Source organism: Drosophila guanche, unplaced genomic scaffold (genome assembly GCF_900245975.1).
Source record: "Drosophila guanche unplaced genomic scaffold, DGUA_6, whole genome shotgun sequence".
NCBI lineage: Eukaryota > Metazoa > Arthropoda > Insecta > Diptera > Drosophilidae > Drosophila > Drosophila guanche.
Window position 1 is genome coordinate 425,322 of NW_022995749.1, and position 24,716 is coordinate 450,037.

Consider the following 24,716-nt stretch of genomic DNA (forward strand, 5'->3'; position numbering starts at 1 on the left):
ACGAGCGAGATGCAATGTTTTCTCCAGCTCAGCTGTTGTCAGTGTGTCGGAGCCGATTGTTAATGAAACCAGATTAATGCCGCGTTATGGCCACGTAACATCAAAAACCACCAATTAGTAGCAATGGGAAAAAGAAAAACGCTGCTGCTACTGCTGCGGATAGTAAAATTCTACGCACACACACACACACACACACACACACACAGAGGCACACTTATGCGGGTTTTGTCACACGCTTTTCGTATCTGTTTCGTTGGGGCCGTCGTGGGCGTCCGTTGTCGTTCATCCGGCGTCGTTCGCGACTCACGTTCGAATGAAGCTGCCCCACCGTCCAGCCATCATCATTCCAAAAAGCTAAACTTGTTTCTTTTCGTTTTCGTATATGAGCTCATCCACCACCGCCATTCCATTCCACGCCGCACCACAATTCCACCAAGGCACGGGCGACGCAGACCTTCCCCCAAATCCCCCCTTTCATCGTTGAACATACGGCTGGTATTATTTTATGACGCGGCAAAGACGCTGGAAGTGCAAAAGCAAAAGCGTCTCGCTGTAAAAGTTAAACAAGCTTTTTACTGTTTTACGGGACGACTTACAAGCAGCTGATGTACTCGTTGTATGCAACCCTGCTCGGACAGGGTCGCAACACAGCTCAGCCAGGGCTAGCAGCGCACATTTTGAATTTGTTCTTAACAGATTTTTTTATGAATACGTCATTTATGATAGCAGAATGGAGATATACACAATTATGTGGAAGTCAGAGCTCGATATTGTCGCCGCCGCTGAGCAAAACTAACTGCACGCGGCCTGGCATTGACTCGTATAGTTGTTCGATCTTGTCCACTATCTCCTGGTCGCTGTGCCACGCATCGTAGAGCACGGCGCGGAACTCGTGGGTGTTCTTTGGAGCCTGCGCCTGTATTTTTGGCTGGATAATGGCCATCAGCTGTTCGCCGAGACTCCGGTCATTGCAATTGCTACCCTCTGGACCCACCAGGGTATCCACGAATATCTGCTTAGGCGGCGATCCATCTACAAACTTCTGATCGTCCATATTGAAGACATTGCGCCAGTCGCGCACTGACCAGTCCTGGTGTGCCAGGGCCCAGTCCACGCGGCGATTCCTGGCGTCCACACTCAGACCCACGTTCTTCACTGGGACAGCCTTCGACTCGATATCGCTCATGCCGTGCTGGGACATCAGCTCCCGCTGCACATCCAGCGAAGTGTATGACAGATGATCTCTCAGAATCTGCTCCACCACATTATCCGACATTTTGTGCGGACGGCGCACTGTCGCTGCCTTCGTCGGTAGTTTAAATGTGGCGGTGTTGCCCGCGACTAGTTGGCACTCCTTTATGCAGCTGACGACACTCTCCACGTCGCACTCCATAATCTGGGCTATCTCCTCGAAGGTGTTTGAGCGCATCAGAGCCTTCACTATGCCGCGCGCAACAGATACGAGCACCATTTTGGGAGTGCTTGTTGTCTAATTTTTTGCTGATGAATTGTGATTTAAACCAAGGATTTATGCCGGGCAGACAATAAAAATACAATTGTAATAAATATGCGAACCGGGGTCCCTTTTTCACGTTTGACAGCTGCTTCCGTTATTCGCCAAGTCAATCGCATGCAGCCCTGAGGTTAGCGCGCGAAATTCAAATAATCAAGTCGCTGCTTTTATTTCTTTGAGAATATGCAATTTAATAGTTTTCCTTTCTGATGCTTTATAGAATTACAAAAATAAATATAAAAACTTGTACATATGTGTTAGTTACCACTACATTAGGAAATGCATTACATCTCTGTCAAATTGTTAAAAATATATATATGCCAGATGATTTTTGTTTGTCTCTTCTGTGTGTTGTTTTGTGTTTTCTTTTCACCATTTAGGAGCGAGCTTTGAGTATATAGATTATATAATGCTCACCATCTGAAGTGGGTAAAGAGATTGTAAAAAAAAGTATTAAGGGATTTACATAATCGTGCGTAATTCGGGCAGGCTTTATAAACTTCATTTCATAGGGTGTACAATTAAGATTAGGTTACTTTTAAGCTCGCTAGAGTGTGGGTTTGGGGGTAAAAGGCAACCGAATACTTCTAATGAATGTGCAGAGTGGGTGGAGAGGGGGCAGGGCAGGGCAGCAGACTGTTCATAAACACGTAATACTAAATAAATAACTTCTAAAGAGTATGCCTAATTGGTTTAGATCCATGTGCTAGGTTTTGATTTGTGTTTTGTTTGCTTGTTTGTTTTCTTTCAGATTTGTTTCAGGCGCCAAGCAACTGCTAGGTTACTGTGGTGAGTACGTGTGGGCTTTTTCTGTGTGTGTGGGGCTGGGACTTTTGGGCTTAAGGTTACGGAATGGGTGGCTGCAGTTAGTCATCCAGCTCGATGTCAGAGTCATCGGAGTCGTAGCCGCCACGTATTGTCTTTTGGGGGCGGTTCATGTACGGCTTGCGCTTCACATCTGGCGGCTGCATCAGGTCGCCCTTGTAGTCAATCACGGCCGAGTGGGCGATGCGCCACTCGAGCATCTCCGTGGAGAAATCATCGCAGTTGCCCAGGTCGCTGAAGCCCACAATAAAGTCCTTCGTCTTGCTGTCCTTCACCAGGGCAATGGTGGGTATCACCTTGATGCGCAGGCGCTGCGTCAGGAATGGGCTCTTCTCGGCGTTCACCTTGCAGAACTTGGCCTCCACATGCTTGGCCGCCAGGGTCTTCAGGTGCATGTCCACGATGCGGCAGCGCTCGGTGCTGTCTCTGTAGAAGTGGCACACAATATTGGGTGACTTTTTCGACACCTCGAAGAACTCTTTCTCATCGGCCAGCTCCGTGTAGGTGCCATGCCCCTGCGGAAAGCGCAGAAATCAGTTAGCCTCTAGACGGTGGCAGGGGGTAGCATTACTCACATTTCTGAGCCACTCTTGCTTCTTGTTGTTCAGCTCTTTTAACTCACGTAGGCGCTGCTCGCGCAACACCTTCAAGTCGTCAGAGTCCAGGTTGTCCAAGCGGTCGAGCTGCTGGTCCAGCTGCTGCTCGATCGTCTTCGCCGCATTGAACAATTGATTTTCCAATAGGTGTGCCATAATTGCGTTGTGCTAACAAATCTGCGATGCTGATTTTTCACTGTTTTAGCTCGGGTTTGGTCTCGGTCTCTTCGCACTGCGTGTGGTACGGCAAGTTGAGGTTGGGTTCCGGCACAAATGAAAGGTGGAGCCGCAGATGCGTCATGTTTGGTGGAAAATTCGGTTAAGTAGGCCAGGTTAGTGAAAGTTTGCAATGGGTTGCTCTATACCCAAGGACAAATGAACTATTTAGATGGTACGTACATTGGTGGATCGACTATTTCATTGATTTTAATGATTTTAAATTTTATTTTAGCGTAGGGTTGTTGACTAAATACCAGTGTGACTGTCCCTCCGAAATATACTGAAATATACCGTAAATGTATCAAGTAAAATGACGAACTTAACCCGATTCGCCCCCTACTTGTTTAACAGGTGAACAACTTTAGTTAACAAGGTAAAACTAACACTTGTTTGTAAATTCTCCTGGGAGCTCCATTATTCCTTTTACCTTACCTTACCATACCTGATAATGTTTTCATCATTATCAGGTATTCCTTAGCAAAAGAAACGAATAATTAATATGTATAAACCGGAGTATTAAACCCTTTTATGTTGTAAATATAGAAGAACTGCACCCCAAACTATTCCAAGCGCATTCTAATATTTACTTTTGTTCCCATTCCCTCTCCCTTTCATAAAAATAATTTCGTATCTCTTTGGTTGCGCGGGCAGTTTTTCAAAAGTTTTTATATCAGTTAACATACATGTGTCTTTACATGTTACATACACTAACATACTGTATACAAAGCTTCCCTGCTTCCACAGGGGTGATTTAAATGTTTGAATTTGTAAAATATAAGGTCATATGGTATAGAAACCAAAAACAATTAATGGTTCAAATACGTCAAATTGATTCTTCAATCGGATTAAATTATTGTTTCAGTGTTTAAAGTCCCTGCAAGCTGGTAATATCAAATGGAACATAAAAATCTAGGAAATATTTTAAGATTCACTGATTCGTACGCTTTAAATGTAGGGTTTCTTGGAAAAAATATCAAAATAATATAAAATATATCACTGAAAAAATATCGATATATTTGATATTTTTTTGCTTACAAATATTTGCTAAAATTCAATTCAGTGCCCATCGGAAATAAATAACTCCCATAAAGAAAACAGAAACCTTACATACATATGTTTTTAACATCTTCAATCCTTATTCCACTTTTTCCACTTTCTCACAAAAGCCACCTCTGCTGCATAAATATAACATTCCTGTTTTTCCAGAAAACTCTGAGAAACAACTCTTTTGCGGAGGTGTTAATTGGGAGCAAAGCACTAACCATACAGTCATCGCGCTAACGCACACATGCGGTGTGAGACGATTCGTACATACGTACACTTGTATCAGTGTGATATCACAGTAATCTTGGTTCTGAGTACTAACCGACTAACAAGACTGCCAGACAGACAGACAGACATGGCTATATTGATGCTGATCAATACTACTACCAACAGAAAATACATATATTGTTTGTGGGGTTGGAAACATTTCCTTCTGTGCAATACATACATCTACTTTTGTGCACAAATGCAATATAGCCTATATATTTATTTAGATCCTGTTGTTAGGTACCGAACTGAAAATATAAAAAAATATCGCAAAAACAAGAATATATTGATATTTTTAAAAAATATCGATATTTGGTATTTTGATGATATTTGGCAGCCCTAGTTTGGCCGCCCCATTATTTTTTCAACGTGCACGCACTGGCCACACTGCAAATCACCCAACATTTTTCTACTGAGCGGTTGCTGCGCGCGTCGGTCGGCTTAAAGGCGAACAATTCAAAAGTAACTGAAAGCATAAGAAAATCTAATTTGCGAATTGTATAGAAGGTAGAGGAGGCCAAACCAAACGTGGAAGGTGTTTGTTAAAAGTTGATTCTGCAAGCGTGTGCGTTATTAATCCGTTTTGACATTTTCTGAAAAGTGTGCAAAGAAGGGAAGAGAAGAAGGACGAGTGAAGAAGCAGCGAAAACGAAAGAAGCGAAAAATTGTTCGTGACTCGGCGGCTGTTCTGTGCTGTTCGCTTCTCCCTCCCTCCAGTTCGCCGCTCTCTCTGTGTGTGTGTTTGTGTGGTGCGGCGTGTATGTGAGAGGGCAAAAGGAGAATTTGCAAGAGGCAAAAAAAGCAAAGCAAGAAAGAAACGCCAGAAAAAGAAGCGAGAAGAGAAATAAAACGCAGTGGCGTGTGAATCACGAGAGCAAGCTGAATCATTATTATAATTTTTTTTGGCAAGCCCAAGAGCCAAAAAGAAATTGTTTATTGCTGAAAGAGCGAGCACAGATATCCCCCAGAGAGAGAAATACAGAGATACAGCAAAATGGACCACGAGGACAACGCTCAGTTCGACTATTTGAACCGCTTTGCGGAGAATATGCAGCAAATTGCTGGCGGTGCCGGCAATGCTGCCGATGTTGCCGGCGAGCTGGTGCCCAACATCGCCGCCGCCTCCGTCAAGTCGGGTGAGCACGAAGACGACGAGGAGTGGAAGTACAGACATGAAGTGCAGCAGAGCGAAAAGCAGCAGCAGCAGCATCTTGGCAGCTTCGGCGAGGAGGAGGATTTCGGCGCTAACGTGGCAGGAAATGGCAACGGCAATGGCTTTGGCCACCACGAGGCAGAGCTGCTGATCGGCAACGGGCTGGGCAATGGTGGTGGAGCTGCCGCTGGCTTTAGCCTGGCCTATGAAGACGAAGATGTGGAAGTGATCAAGAACGATGGTGACTTCTCGACAAACTCAAACACCACAACGTCGACCGGTGAGGTGGCCGGCTTGGAGCGGCAGGATCAGCAGCAGTTGCTGCTGGAGCCACAGCAGCAGCAGCAGCAGGAGCTGCTCCATCAGCAGGAGGACGAGGATGAGGCCAGCTCGGTGGCCACCACATATGGCACCAGCAGCCTGAGCGAGAACAATCCCACGCCCCTCGATCATGAGGTTGTGGGTGGCGAGCAGCAGGAGGAGCAGACACACGACCTGCTCGAAGCCTTTGACAACAAGGAGAACAACGATCCTGTGGTCGACACCGAAGAATCTCACTCGCAGCTGAATCCCAATGCCGTTGCATTTGTGCCTAACTTTGGCTCCCAGCCATCATCACCATTGCCCAGGGAGGAGGGTGAGCCTATCCTTGGCCTGAATGCACGCCAGCTGATCGGTGGTCCCCTTGACGATATGGTAGCGGAGAGTCCCCGCAAGGGCTCGGCCAGAGACAACATGGACGCCATTGCCGTGCCCGACGAGATTGAGTTTGACATTGAAGCAGACAAGCGCCCACATGAGCTGGAGCAGGACAACGATGTCTTCTCTGAGGGCAACCTGGAGCAGCAGCTCCTGAATGGCGCAGGCTCAGGCATTATCTTGGGCGCTGCCCCGGTCCTCGAGGATGTTCTCGATCACGGCCCAGAAACCAGCGTCGACTTGGACCTGCCCATGGACCACATCAGCGCCAGCAATGACGACATCATGAAGCAGTCGATCTATGGCGAGCACAATGCCTCCATCGAGGACATACTCAACTCGGTGCAGCCGCTGCCTACTCAGTCCAGCGAGGATTTTGCCGAGAAGGAGCTGCTCAATGTTGAGGAGAAGGAACATGTCTCGCAGTCACCCTCCACGGAGGAGCTGCAGTACCAGGAAAATGACGACCAGGACCAGATACAGGCCCAGCATCAGCAGCAGTTGTTTGGCTCTGCTCCCGAGGACCCAATGCAGGCCTCATTCTATCTGGAGCACACTTCCAGCGATGCCCAGCAGCAGCAAGAGGAGGATGTTGAGCAGCTGCCCGCCGACTCTTCCGATCCCTTTGCCCAGAATGTCAACGACCAGAGCTTCTTGCTGGACACCAGTGCTCCATTGTTCAGCCCTGAGGAAATTGCACCCGAGTCCAAGCTGGACGCTAATGCCCCGATATTCAGCCCTGAGGAAAATGCGCCCATGGCCAAGCTGGAGCTGGAGCCACAGCGGGCCGATATTGTGGACATTACACCGTCGCCGCTCTCCTCCACCGAGGAGAAGCATCTTGTTGAGGACACCAAGGAGACATTTGAGCAGGAGACTCTATTGTTTGAGCCCGTTGTCGACGCCGGAGCTCCCCCACAGGTAAGCGTCCAAGCACCTGGTCATACAGGATGACTCATTAAAAGTGCCAAAAGTCATCATTATGCACTCGCTCGTCATTTGTTTTCTCAACCCTGTGTGCGTGAGTGAGTGTGTGTGTCTAGCAGTATGTGTGTTAATTTTTCCTGTCTTGTTTCCGTTCCGTTTCTCTTGTCCTGCCTAAAAGAGAAATCATTAAATGTGTTGGTATACTCCTTTGTCTCTCTACACAGTTTCTGCCCATGCATGTGCCGTGACCCCTCCTTGCTCTCCTTTTCCACTCTCAATACCTCTGTTCGTTCTTTGTCTAGTTGTACAGTGAAACAGCCGCAGACTGGTGGGGGGGGCAAAGTAAGAATTGGAAAAGGGATTCTATCAAATGTTTGTATAAAACTAAATTTATTTCGGCAAAGAAACACCCCCACAATAACATGTAGGGAAGGTTCCATTTATTGTGCGTTTACTGTGTTATTGCACTTCTATGAGCATGTGCCTGGGCAGGGCCTGGGGTGTGTTCCGTTAACTCGCTCACGCGTCGTACAACGTCTCCGTCTCCTTCTCTCTCTCACATGCAATACTTCCGGCGTTGCCTTTGCCTTGGTCGTGTCCTCGCCCTCGTTCTGGTTCTCATTCTCCTTGACTCGCTCTCCTGCTCTCTCAGCATTGTAGTGGTTGCAGTCGTGCCGCTGGCTCGGGTCCAGGTCTCGACTGCCACTCAATTTTTACACTCAACAGGACACGCAAGTGTTTTTCCCCCTCTCCCTCGCTGGCATGAGTACATATTTGGTGGTGTTAAGGTTAGAGCCGTGCTCTTGGGTGGGGTTTTCCCTTTGTCTCGGTGTGCGCACGTTTTTGTGTGTGTGAATGTGTGTTTTAATACTTTAAATTCCGATTTGAAATAATTAAAGGGCGGCCCCAAGGGGGTTGTTGGCCATTTGCCTTGTGTATATTGTGTGTGTGTGTATGTATGTAACACTTAAAGCTGTTGACCCGGCTCGAATAAGCACTTAAATATTGTTGTCACCATTCTTTTGGGCTGCTACCTTTTTGCTGTCTCTTTTTTGTTGTGATTTGCTGTCTCCGATTGGATTTCCGTTCCAATTGGAATATTTTGGTCAATGCATTCTTGTATGTACTCTCCTGCACTCCACTGTGGCTCTCTCGCTCTCTTTCTCTCTTTCGGTGCTCTGCTTGCTCTCTCTGTTCTCAGCTGGCTGAAATCTGCATGACCAACAACAAAAACCGTAACAGTAAATGGCGTTGCCAACTGCTGCAAGAGCTGGCAACCTTTTCGCTTCGTTGCAAATTCCAGCTCCAATGCACACACAGACACATGCACGCTTTCATAATTACAACAACACTAAAAACAGCTGCACACAGACAATCGGACAGAGATAGAGCTAGACAGTGAGAGGGAGAGAGAGAGAGACAGAGAGAACTGGAGTGAGGAAGAGACGAGCTTTGGGTTCACTTAATTGGGTCATATACGGTTTTCGCTTGCATGTGTAGGTATACAATTTTTATGATTCTCTTTTTTTGTTTTATGTGTGTTTCTTCATTGTCTTGCTTTGGGCATTGTTGTTGTTGCTTTTGCTGTTGCTGCTATCGGCCACTTCCTGTGGGAGTTTTGCTTTGGGTGTAGTTTACGCCTGCAAACAAAACGATTGAAGAAAGCGGCGGCTTCCCTCTGCTTGGTTTTTCGCCCCCTCCTACTTCCATACTTCTTATGTTCCTTCTGCATGCTTTTCATTGTTTGCATATTACTATATTTATCAAACTGATTTGTGTCGTTTGTGTCGTTTGTCTCTTTTGTTATTTATTATCATTCTGCTTTGCAGCACGCCAACTTTTCTGCTTCCCTGTCCCTGTCTTCCTTATAGGGTATTTCTGCACAACTTCGCACCCTGTGCCAGCCCTCTGCCACTCTACTTTGGCGCACGCTACGTCTCATCTTTCTACTTCCTTCGTTCCGTTTCGTGTCGCATGCCAATTATAACTGTTTATTTATCGACAATCGCATATAACAACAACATTGGCGTAACAGACAGCTTGTCACCAAAATCTTGTAAACAAAAAAAAACCAGCAGCCATTTAGCCGCTGGGGCATTTTTATCAACGAAAAATGAGACCCTACAAAGTTTTCAAGTGGTTTTCTATGTGTGTGTGGCCCATTGGTCATTAAGTTGTTTTGTGAATGGGTTCTTTGATTGATTTATTGTCAGAAACATGATGATTGTCTGTTAATTGGCAGCAAGAGGTGCTCTCTGTTGTTAACAGCCAAGGCGCATTCGTGTTAATCTAACATTAAATGGGTGTGGGCTACAGCTAAGCGGGGAAGGGGAAATCTTTTAGATTTTATATTAACATTATTAAGAATATATTAACATAGTATAATATTTTAATTATTTAATAAGAATAATAATTGGTACGATTACAGTGAAAGAGAATGCAGAAAAATCCAAACCATTTTCGGGCTGCTGTAAGAGACGTTTGTTAAATATTTCTGGAACACCAGCCTACAAGCATCTGAGACACATCTAAAACAACATTCATTGCACTTTGTTCTCCTGCTGTTCCTCCAATCACGCAAATCTATTTATAAAGCCAAAGCTTAAGTAAGGCGCCAGCCCATAATCAGATGACAAAACATATAGTACATGTACGGAATACGAACACCTCTATAGAAAGAAAGAGCGAGCGAGCGAGAGGATGCACTTAAAAATAAGACAAACAAACTGATAAATGCGCAAAATTGTTCACGCGTCTGGCTTATGACTCAGCTTGAAAAAAGGTCTACCCACCCCGTTGTCTATCGTCCGTGTCTACGATTCCCACAATGGGAGAGCGAAAAAAAAAAAACAATTACAGACGAATAGAATTACAATTACAAATTACAAAATACAATTTGTATTGTTTGAGTAGAAACTTTCCCCACAGCTTTGCTTTTGCTGTTGATCGTCGTCGTCGTCGTTGCAGTTCACACAATTCGCATGACATTTGGCTCTGGAACTGAAACTTTTTTTCGGTTTTAGGTTCAATTAAAATTTATACAATTTACATATATTTGCATTTGCATTATCATTGTGTGTTAGACTGAATCTTTGAATGCCAACTGGTCTGGTCAGGCCTGGTCAGCCCACCACACAGTATTATTATTATTATTTCTGACTGTAATTGAGCGCATTCGTAATTTAAAACAGAGCAACAAAATATATTGTGTTTATGGGTGACCCTCCAAAGTAAATGTATATAAAAATGTCTACAAATTTAGCAAGGGGAGGGCTGTTTATAAACGAGGTACTCCTCGAACTGCTTTTGGTTGGATTTTAAAACCATTCATAAAACAAGAGCACCCTCCACAAATGAAGATCAAATCGTATGCACATGCGGGATTACCATTAACATTTGAGTTGTCTGCATTTTTTGTATTTTTGCGCAGTTTAAGGCCTGACCCCAGCAGCACGTGGCTCTCCCCTCTTAGAGGACTAACAGCAATTGATGGCCGAAAGAGGCTTACAAAACGCTTTTCGGCATGGCAGTCCAGGGCAGCCCCAGAGCTGGGGCTATAATTAAATTCGAAAAATCCATTAAGATTATTAACTCAATTAAAATTGCAGCTCTCGCTTCTTTCTACACTCTCTTTCGGTCTGTAGTTTTTTTTCGTTTGCAGTAATTTAGTTCACACAGACACACTGAGACACACACTCGTGCATTGTGGCTAGAGCTGAGGCGCCACTCCATGACTATGGGAATGCGATTTGCAATTGACTGACGCTTGACGGCGGTTGGTCTGATTTTGTTCTGTCTCTTAGTTTTGAAACCTACGCAAAGAAGGCGCTCGATGCCTCCTCTCGGGTGAAACGGAACGGGGAACCCAACCTTGTCTGCCCACACAGGACAAGTGCTTAGAGATACAGATAGATAGATAGACTACTCCATTGCTGCCCACCACCTATGGGGCAGCATCGACAGACGCCCAAAAGAAAAACGAAAAACGCTTAAGTGACAGCCAGTAAGAGCGAGAGAAAGAGTAAATAATATACATACAGATAGATGTACATATGTACAAACTCCACATGTCTGCGATGGTTGGTTTGGTATCTGTATCTGTGCGAAACTCGTTTTTGTTTTTTTTGCAAAGAGAAGGCCCCAAAAAGCCAAAAAGCAGAACAATTGCAAGACCAAGACAAGACAAGAAATCTCGTGCTGCAATATGATTGCTGCTGCTTGTGCTGCTGCAGCGACTGCCACTGCCACTGCTGTGTGGGTTGACTGTGCGGAGTTGATTGCCAAAAAGCAGGCACACAACACGGCTGAAGGAGCACTTGACGACGCTGCCAATCCTCAGACACAGACCGAGACCGAGTTGGCCCAGGCCAACTCAGGCAGACGGAGACGACTTGACGATTAATTGCAGCATTTTACATTTCGAGTTCAAAAGAAAATGCTTGAAGCAGCATCATCAGCATCAGACCCGAGCTAAAGCCTTTGCTTGTATCTGCCAGATACAGTATCGCATGCGGCCTTTTTGCCGCTATCTAAATTTACATTTTCCCCTTGCGCATATATCTTTTATATGCATACACATATGTAAACGTTTGTACATGCATATATCTGTACTTTTGTCAGACTGTGGAGAGAGGCGACACTTATGAGCGCCCTGCACTTTCGCTGGCTGCATCTTTTAAGATAGAACTGAGTGCCAGCGCTTCCTGCTGTTGCTGCTGCTGCTGCCCCTTCCTATTCTGGTCAGTGTATTTATAAAAATGCAAAAATCCTCTGCCAAGTGCCAAGTTCAATAGCTTTTCACACACCCCACCAGAGAACCTCAGGGGTGAGACCAGGGGAGCTGCGGAATACTTACACGAAAAAATCATTATTCAAAACGGGAGACAAAATGTCGCTGGGTGCATGTTTCTGTTCTGTTCGGTTCTTTTCCTGGTTTTTTGGCCCCTGCAGCGATGGATGGATGGACGGATGGATGGATGGGATGCTGCCAAGGATGATACTGGTGCTGCTGCTGCTGCTGCTGCTGTTGCAGCTGCCCCAACTCCAGAGGTCTCCCCTCGGCACAAAAATAGAATTTAATCGCTTCGGGGCAGAAGCAGTGGGCTGGGATTGGGATCCAGTGGGGTGTGTCATCCATCCAGTTGCAAAAAGCTAAAAAAAAAAAAAGAGAAAGAGTGTGTGTGCTGTTAATTAAAAGACATTCCAGAAGGAGGCCATCCAACGATCCACTCACTGCAGTCATCTATCTTCCTCCCCTGTATCTTTTCGTTGAGCAAAACTATCCACAAGATTGATGTTTTCATGCCGAAGCTGTGTTGTCCGCCTTAAACTGAACCTATTTGTCTTCTAAGTGCTGGCCATCCGCTCTCGAATGGTGATTTAATGCATGTCTAACAAGACATAACAGTTTCTCTCGGTGACAATAACAGCTTGATGGAGCAGAGAGAGGGAACACTAAAAAAGAGAGAGGGAGCAAGGCGATAGTAAACCTGAGAACCAACTCTGGACAGCAGCCATTAAACTGGTTAAATTTAGTTGGAAATTAAAATAATTTTGTCACATTTAGAGCTATAAAAAAAAAACCTAAAACCATAGAAAGGCAAATAACAGTAAGATTCTAAAGATCAAATGGTGTTAAAAGGCTTGAAATAGATGTGTCTTAGATCTATCATGTTTTTTTTTAATTTACAGAATTGTTCTGTTGTTAGATCATGCGTATAAAAACCAGGTGGACACAAATAAAATCTGAAATTAATATTTTGTTTTACAATTTGTATTCTTAAAATTAGATTTATTTCATACAACATAAACTATTTTTGTACCCTTCTTTAGAGTTATCTCTCTCTCTCTTTAGCAGAGTAGCTTAGCAGCGCTCTCTCTCTCCCTTTAACAGAGTAGCTTAACAGTAATGGTTTGCCCCGGCTGTTACCGATTTTTCAGAGAGTTTCTTAATATTTAATAATAAAATATTTGGTCATCTGCTAACTATGTTTAGATATCGCTTTGATTCCTTTCCTTTTGCCGCTGTGCAGGCACTTATTTTTATCGCAGAACACTTGGCCCGCAATTAATCACACTTCAAATCCCATAAACATTCCTTGATAATAACTTCTTATGATTATGGCCAACGCGTGAAGGAAAGGCAAACTTCTATTTATAGTTCGAGTTATCTGCCTGGATTCCATTTCTAATGCCACACAAGTCGTGCAGGGAGAAATATGTGGATAAATGGATCATAAATAAAAGAAAATGTGAAGTTGTAGCCCTGGAGTCATGATCGTGTTTGTCATAAAAGAAAATTGTGCAAAATAAATTCCAAGAATGGAGGAAAATGTAGGACCGGCCCATGTACGTCTAAACCTGCAGGTCAACTTACTTTAATTAATCATAAAAAGAAAAAAACAAAAACAGAAACAGAAAAAGCAGAGCCAAAGACACAAAACAAACGTCAAATTTAATAACAGAAAAGACTTCCATTTGCTTTGGGGGGCCATCGCCAACATCTATCTATAGAAATTGACAGAACAGAACGGAAAGGAACGGAGCGGTCTGGAAATGGATGGGAGGAGAGTCTTTGACTGCTTCTATGGATAGTTTAGTGTAGCTCCAACTTTCAAATTGTCCAGAGATGATTGCACTTCCCCCTGCCTGGGGAGAGTGTGAAGCCAAAGCCAAGGCACTGGCCATTAGCCACAAGGCTTTTTACTGCCTCGCCTTGCCTTTGTCTAGAGCTTCGGGGGCCCCCAATGCTAAAAAACTCATAAAATAAAAAAGTGGCAGAAGTACGACCAAGTATCTATGGCAGAAGAGCCAGCCACAGAAGAGCGCTTGACTCTTAGCTGCTGCTGCCAATTGCCAAACAACCAATGTTCGTGCTGGCCAGGCAAACTTGGCCAGGTGTTTTATTACCATTTGTGCTATTAACAATTTCTTTTGGCCCCATGTTTCATGCTCTTTTTTTTGTTGTATCTCATATTTTGCACTATTATGAATTTGCCAGATTCCCGCACTCCCTCCACCTCTGCAGACCGTCTTGATTGGTTGACTGGTTGGTTGGTTGGTGGTTGAGCGTTTTCGTTTTATGGAGGTCCAACTGTTGGCCAACAAAGCCAGTCAATTTCATGGCTGCTGCTGCTGCTGCGACGGCGGCGGCTCCATTCTAATGTATCTATCGGATGAATGCAATGTGGTTTCTTTCTTTATTTCTTTTCTTTCCCATTTGTAATTGTATCTTTTCGGTTCATTCTTGGCCGAGTCTATCCGTTGAATACTTTCACAAAAAAACCAAAAATGAAAAAAAAAAAAAAGTAACAACAAGAAATAGCCGCAGTTAAATCTGTTTCATGTCCGGCGCTTTTCCACATTGCATTTTCTTGTCGTTTTTTTCCTCCTCCTCTTTGTTTTGTGCTGGCAAATGTAGCTGTATCTTTTGCTGTGCATCTTTATCACATTACGAGATGGATTTATAGAGGGGAGTGTGCACTGGCTCTGGGGCAAACCAATCTGACCAATCCCACAGCCTTTCACTTGGTCAAGAACCCATTACCATTACTATTCCCATACCCATTCCATTCCATTTGGAGGGAGAACCAGATTTATCATCGAACATCACAGAAAATTAATTGAAATAATAAAATGCACTTGGATATTTTCTGATGGATACAAAAGATACATCAAAACGTGGAGTGATTGGCTTTATAAGTGTAGAAATGTTTGCCAGATGAGAAGCTTCGCTTTTGATCCACTGCGGAATTGTATAGAAACCTCAAAATAATCTCTAGTTTCTGCCCTAAACTTAATGTTCTGTTTCTAGCGAATGAAACTTTTTGCTTCTTCAAAGTTTCACTTTATCTTGTGTCTGTGTACATATTTCTTACACATTTTCCCCCGCCTAATCCAATGTCTAGTCTCGAAACTTTCTGCATAAATCCAAAGGAGAAAAAAAGAAAAGTTCCATCTAATAAATTTCTGCATGAACATTTTTTTTAGTTTTGTGGTTTCCTAAACAAATTACAAACAAAATGGGGAAACAAAAATTGGAAGATTTTCTCATATTTATTTTGGACAAGCCTTTCACAAAATTTTCCTCCCATGTCAAAACCGAGCAAAAATGCCATCGGCAACAGAGCAGCAGAAGATCCCAAACAACCGCAGAGGAGGAGAACATGCCCCATGCACCAACATCAACATCATCATCATCATCATCATCATCATAATCCTCCTCTTGGCGGCATCGCGTTGGGCTTTTCTTTTGGAACTTGGGAACTCTCCAAAGTACAGCAAAAATTATAAAACATAATTAACTTTCTATTCTTTTGGATATGATTCGTTTTTGTTTCTTTTTCGCTTGCCACAAGACACTTCAGACAGCTCCAGCTAGACCCGACCTCATCATCATCATCATCACCATCAGCATGTTGGTTAAACCTCATTATTATGTGGCAACGTGGTTTCGCAAATTTTCGTTGGTTGCTGTCTTGCCATTCCCCCTCTCTACGTATCCGTATCTGTGTCTGTGTCCAACTCTTGCCAGTTTATGCCCTGCTTTATTTCTTTTCTTGAGATCTTTTGCTCTTTTTTTTCGTCTGGCTTGCGAAAATGTTGCCATGGTCGTCGCTTGCCGGTTTTCCTACACAATTTGCGCTGTATCTAGTTCTCTTTTTTTCGCTTTATTGTAGTTTATTAATTTTTTTATTATTATTTATGCCATAGCGCCATAATTCATTGAGTCCGAGCGGCTGGGGCTGCTCCCCCGAGGCTTGGATGAGTTGGCGTTGAGTCGGTGTATCGTTAATTGTCGAAATTATATTTAGAGAATGATGGACAGAAGCACTCCACCGGCGGGGGACCACGCCCCACAAGGCCGTCGACTCATTGACATTTTTCGAGCGAGTCAGCCGACTAAGCCGAAACCAATTTGATTACGGGATCCAGAATGAACCGTGAACTGAAACAGCAGAAGCAAAGCAGAACAGCAGAGAGTTACAATAGAGAGAAAAATACGTAAAGAGAAACTGTCGCACTGCACTTTCCTGACCTAAGTCATTTCCGCTTTGATATGAATGTGATGCAGTAAGAGAGAAGAAGAAAGGGCAAGCAAGAGTGGAATAATAAATTGGAGACTCCAAATACCCTGTGACTTTTCACACCCATAGTTCTTATCAGCAAATAAACACTTTTGTCTGCTTTGCAAACTTTAGTTGAGAAATTTAATACTGTATGCCAGGGTACACAAATAATGGTAGAAAAAACTTAATTAAAATGCACAAAAGCTGGATTTGCTTCATGCCTCAGCGCAACTGCAGCGGCAGCGGTAACTCTGTGTGTAAGAATGATGAAAATATAACATTTTCCATTAATCACCATCGGGAGATTAATGATGTGCAGCAGCCGCGGCTGCATTTACCAAAAAAATAGAAGAAAGAAAGAAAAAAAGAGGTAGAAACAATAGAATATATGCTCATGCGCCCAACCTGGCTGCATGTTGCGTGTTCCTCTCCGGTTGCATGTGGCATACTGCATGTTGCCTGCCTGCCTGCCTGTTGTTAGCTTGCCTCACAGTTTGAACATTTATTGCTCATCATAATTGCCGCGGCACAGTTAACCATGCAGGGTAGATAGAGAAAAAAGGGAGGGCAACTTGAAGAGAGAAGAGAGAGAGAGTGAGCGCAGTTTGCATACAAACTGCGGTACAGGGCATTGAGCGAGGCATATTGGACATGTCCCTCTCTCTAGCAAAAGAGAAAAAAAAACTATTGAGAAGATTTGGCAATATGTGAATGCGTCACAGCTTACAGGTCATCGGTGAGTCGCTGCTGACCGAACTATTGATGTTCTCCTCGTTTTCCTTTTGATTTGTCAACATTTTGTTTCGCTTATTTAAAAATAGAAATTACATAGCCGCACAGCTAGCCCCAACAGCAGCCACACTTCATTACGCACGTACACACTGCTATACACAAGGGAATACATGCACAAGTCAAATAAAAATGCAAAGAGAAGACTTTTTCGCTTTATTTGGCATTATATTTGGAAAGTAGTTCCTCTCTTTCTCTCCTACTGCGTTTATGAGAGTGCGTGTGTGCCTCGGTTCTACTCCAATCAAAAGTCTCCATAAAACATCATGGATCATCAGACAGGCGGCGAATGCGAATTGTGCGTATAAATTGGGAACGGCGCAAGACAGTGGAACATTTAGCTATTTTATTGTTGTTGATTATTATAATTATTTTGTGCATATTTGTGGTTGTGGTTGGTGGATGAGTGTGTATACGTGTGTGCATGGCCAAAAACGGTTGACAGTTTGGACCGATAGAGACCCTGCGCAGCGACTGTCAATTGCATTCCATTTTTGGAGAAACCTAATGGCCACTGTGGTCTATTGCGGCTAGACTCTTTCCACCTTAGAGAGTGTGTGTGTCTGTCTGTCTTTCCTCTCATTTTCAACTCTTCCCCCCTTCTCAGTGTGCCCACTTTTGGCTGTCTATCGAGCCATGTGTGGCAGCAAACGGCAAAGTAGGATCGGACGTCGCATTGAATGTCGAATGTCGCATAGCAGGAAAGCAACAGTAGCAGAGGGGAGTAAAGGGGAGGGGAGGAAAACCGGCAAAGACATGGACGACTCAATACCAAGTGATTTGTTGTATTTGCGTACAAATTTGCGACTCTATAAATTGTCTTGTATCGTAGGTTTGTGTGCGATTCTAGTTGTTGTAATTGTAGTCAGGCTATTTGCTCATACAACAACAACCGTAGTCAGCTCCTCTTCTGCTTATGCGATCACTCTTCCCCTCCTCCTTCTCCTTCTGCTCTCTCAAATCTGCATACAAACAACGCCATCTGTTGAACTTGATTTTTGTGTTTAATTCTTTTTCGTGCTCTCTTTTAACTGCCTCCCAGTCGCACTCTCACTTATCTGACATATCCCCTTCTACTCTACTTCTTCCCTAAATGACTCTCTCTCTCTCTCTCTATCCCTGAATCACAGAAGTTGACGTCAACTTTCGTGCAATTTCTTCATTTGCTGCGCACTTTTTTAAATTATCCAAAGCCAAAATTCACATGAGAGCTGCCGCAGCAACTAGAAATTGTTGATGTCATCGTTGCGTTCTTTGTTGGGTTTTGGCAAGCGGCAAAAGCCACAAACAAACACACACCAACACAACCACCCACCCAACCAAGAGCGGCAGAGCCGGTGAAGGCGACCGTTGACGCCTTGTTGAGCAAATCAATGAGTGTGTGAGAGACCCAATGTTATATTCGATCAGAGACAGTATTATGATTTTGACTGAATATGTTTTGTACAGGGACGGAACTTGTATAGATCATATACAAACATACATTTATTCATACAGGGTATCAAAAGCTTCGCCCCCAAAGGTGTTCCTGTATGTGAATTTTTGGTGCCGGCTTCTTCAAGTGCCAAAATGATTTGTAAATAGACAGAGAGAGAGCGAGAGGAAGAGAGTCACACACTTACATTTTGCCGTACACTAACGCACAGTGAAATCTCATTCATAACCCGATTGTGTGGACCACAAATATAGTGTGCAAATTGTTATATATTGTGTGTGCCCACTGTACACATTTGTGTGCAAAAGTATATGTTGGCCAAATAGATTATTTGTGCAAAAATAAAAAACAAAACACTGGGTGGACGGGCCGGCCGGCAATCGCGACCAAAGAGCGCTGCCAACTTGTATCAACTTCCACACTGATAAAATATCAAACAATTATCGCGGTGATTAAAATGCACACAGCACAGCAGCGAAAGATAGTTGAAAGGGAGAGGGAAATGGCTTGCAGAGTTATTTTAAAATGCGTATTATTACATCATTTCTAGTCATGATTGATTAGCCAATGTTTGTTTGCCCTGCCCAAGCCGGCGATGAGTCATGGAGCAAGGAACTAAGTCTCGAGAGAGCTCTGACTAAGCTGGGGTTTGTCTTTCATGCTTCTTTTTTTTGGACTTATTCGCTTCAGCTCACTTTTAACCCCATTACGCTTGAGCAACAGTCCAAACAGAGTAAAGCAGTGGAGAGGAGAGTTGGGCTACAAAAGAAAGTCCAACCAGCCAGCAATTGCGCGAGTGGGCTAAAAGTGGGCAACCGAACTAGCGGCGGGAACGGCATACAGACAGCGGAGAGGGCAACCGAACTGGGAACTGGGAAACCTGGCAACCCGGGCACCTGGCAAAACGAACGGGGCCCTGGCTGGTGGCATTTACTGGTCAATGACATTTTAGAGTTTCAGATCGCTCTGCTCTCTGTATTGCTATGTGCTGCGATGTGCCGCGGTGTGGGTCGATGTGGTGCGGTGTGGCTCGCTCTTTGCCTGCAATAGAAGAAAAATGCAGAAAAAAATGTTAACGCTACATATTCACCTGCGCCAAAACTAACGTCGAGTCACACTACTAAGTCACTGACACGTTTCCTGTCATCCGACTTTTTTTCTCCTTTTCTTTCTCTATCTTTAGTTTTCTTTTGTGTATGTATGCCCTGGCCATGTCATCGCTGCTTTTGCTCTGTGCCTTGGTAATGCTTATAGTGGGCCAGAATGCTGTCCAGCAACTGTCATGACATTGTCGCTATCTGTCGCCCCTTTCTCGCGGGGGCTGTTCCTGTTGCTTACTTATGGCTGTTTTCTCACTTTCACAAGTTCTCTCTGGCTGATGTCATCATTATCATAATTTTATGCATTAGTAATGTGTCTGCGTGTCAACCCTGTTTCCCTGGACCCTGGCAGATATCTGAGTGCCAGAGGGAGGACAGGCAGCAGACACTCCCCATAGTTTACCCGAAATTTACAGTAACGTTACTATCGCGGGTGTGAGTGCATTGGCCGCTCTCCTTGGTCTGAAAGGGGACTGCCAACTTCCTAACACATTTGGAGATTACTTTTACAGTTACCCAGGATATGGATGGGAGCAAAATTCATGTCACGCAAGATTGTTCATTTAAAACATGCACCCAGCATTAAAAGGCACTTTAGTTGATTTCTTTTCGTCAAAAAATTACACCTAAAAAAGTACTAATATTCCCTGCTTTGGGGCGCGGTCGCTTTAGGCTCTTGCGGTTATAAAAATATATGTTCCATCCACTTACTTGTATAATGTATGTGGGGCAGGCATACACACAGATGATATTCATTCTTTTTCCCCTATTTATTTAGCTGGAAATTTGTGTGTCTGTCGTCGTGGTGTGATTTATTTTACTCTCCCCCATCCCCGTACAGCCTCCAAAAACATGAAGCACAAAATACTTTGGCTGCTGAATCTGCCAGATATTTTTACGAGACATGAGCAATAATACCATAAGTAACGCACAGAGGGAAAAGTGCTTGCCACCATTTTCTGTGTGCCCCCAACACCCAAATGGAGACGGCAACGAAGATTTCTTCCAATGGGCGATGGCTCATTGCATTTATCGATTTAACAGCAAAGTAAAGACGGGGGATTTCCAGTCTGTTCGGGGGATTGGAGAGACAGCCAGACACTTCCCAAATGCTGCTTCTTTTTGTTGTCTTTCGGCGATGATGATGATGTTGTTGATAATTGTATTTCGGTTTAGTCATCTTCAGGGTGTGGTGCTTGCACTTCCAATTCCCCCTATACCCCCGCTCGAATCTCTTCCACGTCACTTAATAATCTTTTCTACCCACTTGTATTTTTGTTTTCCTTTTCCTCGCAGGTGGAGGAGTACGCTGCCTTCAATGCAGCTTCCGGCTATGAGGCTCAAAGCGCTCAGGAGGAAGAGGAGGAGAACTTTGCCCCGTCACCGGGAATCAATCCATTTGCTGCGCCATTCACGCCCGCACACTTGGCCGAGGAAGTCATCGTGGCCCAAGAGCAGCAGCCGTCTATTGAGCAACCGGAAATACAGGAAAACTTCAACGAGTTGCAATTGCAGGAGGAACAAATCGAGGAGGAGTACAAGATTAGCCCTGAGCCAGAGGCTGAGGCTGAGGCTGCCACCCCCGTCAGCGTGTTCCCCGACTTTGCTGCTGCTGCTCCGGCTCCAGATCCAGCTAAGGTTGAGGCTGCTGCACCCTTTTTCAATGGCTTCGAGAGCAATGCAAACCCAGAGCCAGCTCCGTTGGAGGTGGAGACTAAGGAGCCATCGATGCTGCTCTACTCGGAGCCAGCTGTGGAGGCACCAGCCCTTCCAGAGCCCGAGCTGCCCGTCTCTGAAGTAATTGCCGATGCAGTAAAAACCGTGTCTTATGCATTTGACCTGGACGTCGATAAGCCAGTGGCTGTGGAGGAGCCTATCCCTGTGGCTGCCAGCGAGCCCGTCGCAGAGGAGCCTCTTCCCGCTGCCGAAACTCTGCCTGAGACTCAGCCCGAGCCTGTGGTCGCTGCTGTTGCTGTGGTTGCTGCTGCTGCTGCTGCTGCAGCTGCTGTCGCCGGAACAGCTGTTGCCGCAGCCAAGGCCAAGGGGAAACCAAGTCCCACTGATGCCAAGAAGCCGGCTGCCAAATCTGGAACCACTGCAGCCGCTGCCAAGCCCAAGCCAGCAGCTCCAGCTGCGATCAAGAAGACCACAACGAGCAGCTCCACAACAGCAGCAGCAGCAGCACCCAAGGCGGCTGCCGCACGCCCTCGCACGGCACCTGTGCCCGCCAGGCCCACAACTGCCCGCAAGCCGCTGACCAGCTCGGTGGGAGCTGCTGCTGGTGCTGCTGCCAAGCCGGCACCCAGGACCACCACAGCCAGTACTCGGCCAGCGACAGCTCCGGCCAGCCGCAAGCCCCTGAGCAGCACTTTGACCAAGACAACGACCAGCACAACGACAGCCGCACGCAGCGCTCCTGCCGCTGGCCTGGCGGCACGCAAGCCGGCCACGACCAATGGAACTGGTGCCAGCAGCGCTGGTCTGGCCAAGTCACGTGCGGCGCCCACTACTACTGTGGCTGCACCCAAGCCGAAGGTGCCGTCGCCTCGCAGCGCCGCCCCAACAACTGGCGCCAGCACAGCACGCAAGACGGCCAGTGCTACTTCCACAACGAGTGCATCCTCGCTGAGCGCTGCTCGTAGTCCCACAAAGCCGACGACCAATGGACTGGGCAGGAGCAGCGCTGCTACTACCACCACCACCACCACTCGCGTCAAGTCAGCCACAGCGGGCAATGGCAGCACAGGCGGCACCACAACTACTACCACATCGACCACCAAGACTTTCACAGCACGCCCGGCACCCAAGTTCACGCACTCGACCGCCAGCGGCACCACCAGCAGCAGCAGCACCACCACCACCACGCGACGCTCCCTGTTGGCCTCGAGCTCCACCACGACTGCAGCCCAACGCAAGTCCTCGCCGTTGAAGCCCAGCAACAACACGCTCAGGGCATCGCCACTGAAGTCAACCGGAAGCGCCACCACCACACCGCTGAAACCGAAAGCCAAAGAAACTGCAGCCGCTTCCAAAGCCTCTCCGGCCGCTATAAAGGCGCGCAAGGTGCCCACCCCGATGAAGGGTGTAAACCCTGGGGCCCCGATCAGGAAGCCAGTACCGGCTGAGCCGGCTCCAGCCACCAATGGAGAGGAGCATCAGCAGCCAATTACCCAGAACGGCAACGGATCGCATGAGCCAGAGGTCGTACCAGAGGCGTTCCCAGTGTCCCAGGATCAGGAGCAGGCACCGGTTGCAGCTGCAGCTCCGCCCGCTGAGGTCTCCCTGCTGGATTTCTAGGGGAGCAGTGGCAATGGGAGAGAAAAACGAGAACTACTTTACTAATATTATAAACATATTAAGCGAAAGTATTTTGTGCGAGCGGAAAAGCAGAAACGAGAAGAAGAAACGGCAAAAACTTTGAGAGAGAGAGAGAGAGAAAAGCGAGAAACCCGAAATTGGCCCGAGGCCGATGCTCCAATCGATCCGATCTATTTATGTGTATCGACTACGATTTCGATTTCTTTATAGATATTTATATATATTAAATGTATGTTATTAAAACGAAAAACCCAGAGCGAAAGTAAAGTTTTGTGCTATTTTGTGAAGGTTTTTTTTTTATACTATTTACACTACTGTGGAAAATGATTATATGGTGTGCTCTGTTTTTCTCGCTCATTTATTTAAGTTTTTCTAGTAATTGTTCCTCACACGCTCTGTTATTTTTATATTTTTCTCATGTGCTAAGCGAAATTTTTGTATTGCTCTGAACGGCTCCGAAGCGCATCGCTAAAAACCACACAAATAATTGTCATATTTTTCAACATTTTAAAAGCGAAAAGAAAGCCCAATTACGAAAGAAACAAAAACCCATAAAAAAATGATTACACATTGTCAAAAAACGGGGAAAAAAATCACATAAAACTATGAAAAAATGTCGTGTAGGAAGAACAAGAAAAAAAGAATGAAAATCCAAGTATAACTGTAGCTATTAGTCGGCGTTCTAAAAAGTTAATAGAAGAAAAAACAAAAACCATAAATAAAACAAAATAAATACAATCCAAACTAATCGAACAAGAAAGAGAAGCAAAACAAAAATTTGCGCAGCTGAAATGTTAGACTGCTAACCATTAAAAAAAACGATAAGAGACAATTACTTATAATATTACTAAAAGAATCCAAGAATGGATGTGTTTAACTCTCCTCCAAGCACATAAATTTAATTGATTTCAAAATGTTTTGTATACGTTCCTCCAAGTTTACTTAAACCACTCCCAAAAAAAACAAAAAAAATCAATTAGAGCATAAATTTGAATGTTCTTTCTGGATGTGCAAAAAACAAAGTGTAACCCAGTGTATTAAAAAAAAAGAAAAAATCTCCAAAAGTTTTCTGTTTTAACATATTTTAAAAGCAGTTTTTTGTTTGCATTGATACCAAGAAAGTGGTTGAGTTGTATTATTATTTTTTAATTTGTTAACTTGAAACATCAGCAAACTTAGCAGAACGAACATTTAATGTAACTCTAAAGCACCAGTACTCCCCACTTTAAAAGCACATAAACACATACATATATACTATATGTTTAAAACGATATTACCAATTAAAAATTAAACAAAAACGAACAAAAAAAAAATACTTAAAAAGGAAAAATTACAACTTTTGATTTGTTTTATTTTTTTAATATTTCTTTTTTAGTTTATCCTTTATATGATACATACACAGATGATATATGTGGAATGAGAGATACCAAAGCGTCAACGACTCGAATTTATTGTATTGAGAAAAACCAATTTTGCCTGCTTTTGTGAAAGTAAAGACCCCTCTCCCCAGGCCGAGTAACTCCCAAGGGAAATGGATCAGTTTTTTAGATATTAAGTTGCTAGAGTTGAATGTTTTTTGCCACTATAATATATACATACATAAATCAAATATACAAATACATAAGCATTAGATAAACCCCATGTGTGCGTATCTATCGATCCAACCAAACTCGTATTCGTAGTTGTTTAGAGATAGATAGAGAGAGAGAGAGTTGGTTGATTTTGCGCTATTTGGTTTGCCCAGCCCCGCCCCCAGTGCCCTT

The 24,716-nt window shown here is 44.7% G+C and overlaps 3 protein-coding genes across 4 annotated transcripts; 1 reads left to right on the forward strand and 2 right to left on the reverse strand.

Moving 5' to 3' along the window:
• Positions 1-248: 248 nt before the first annotated feature.
• LOC117585361 lies at positions 249-1,471 on the reverse strand. Its single transcript, XM_034274808.1, has 2 exons — positions 597-1,471; positions 249-522 (listed from the first exon to the last, which is right to left on the reverse strand). The coding sequence occupies exon 1, from the start codon at positions 1,469-1,471 to the stop codon at positions 758-760; it is 714 nt and encodes a 237-aa protein (XP_034130699.1). The 3' UTR covers positions 249-522; positions 597-757.
• A 503-nt stretch (positions 1,472-1,974) lies between these two features.
• Positions 1,975-3,352, reverse strand: LOC117585764 (thioredoxin domain-containing protein 9). The gene is made up of 3 exons (XM_034275439.1): positions 3,334-3,352; positions 2,914-3,166; positions 1,975-2,853 (listed from the first exon to the last, which is right to left on the reverse strand). Exons 2-3 carry the CDS (start codon positions 3,088-3,090, stop codon positions 2,380-2,382), a joined length of 651 nt encoding a protein of 216 aa, XP_034131330.1. The 5' UTR covers positions 3,091-3,166; positions 3,334-3,352; the 3' UTR covers positions 1,975-2,379.
• Positions 3,353-4,852: 1,500 nt separating this feature from the next.
• Positions 4,853-23,682, forward strand: LOC117585659 (205 kDa microtubule-associated protein). Of its 2 annotated transcripts, XM_034275250.1 has the most exons (3): positions 4,853-7,033; positions 7,082-7,237; positions 20,932-23,682. In XM_034275250.1, the coding sequence occupies exons 1-3, from the start codon at positions 5,459-5,461 to the stop codon at positions 22,930-22,932; spliced, it is 3,732 nt and encodes a 1,243-aa protein (XP_034131141.1). In that variant the 5' UTR covers positions 4,853-5,458; the 3' UTR covers positions 22,933-23,682. The 2 variants fall into 2 exon arrangements, with proteins under 2 accessions (XP_034131141.1, XP_034131140.1); XM_034275249.1 differs by having other exon boundaries at positions 4,853-7,237.
• The last annotated feature ends 1,034 nt before the right edge of the window (positions 23,683-24,716 follow it).

Coding starts and splice junctions, on each gene's coding strand:
- LOC117585361 (XM_034274808.1), bottom strand. CDS start 1,471: ATGGTGCTCGTATCTGTTGCGCGCGGCATAGTGAAGGCTCTGATGCGC.
- LOC117585764 (XM_034275439.1), bottom strand. CDS start 3,090: ATGGCACACCTATTGGAAAATCAATTGTTCAATGCGGCGAAGACGATC. Junction 2,854..2,913: donor AGCAAGAGTGGCTCAGAAAT/GTGAGTAATGCT, acceptor CGCTTTCCGCAG/GGGCATGGCACCTACACGGA.
- LOC117585659 (XM_034275249.1), top strand. CDS start 5,459: ATGGACCACGAGGACAACGCTCAGTTCGACTATTTGAACCGCTTTGCG. Junction 7,238..20,931: donor ACGCCGGAGCTCCCCCACAG/GTAAGCGTCCAA, acceptor TTTTCCTCGCAG/GTGGAGGAGTACGCTGCCTT.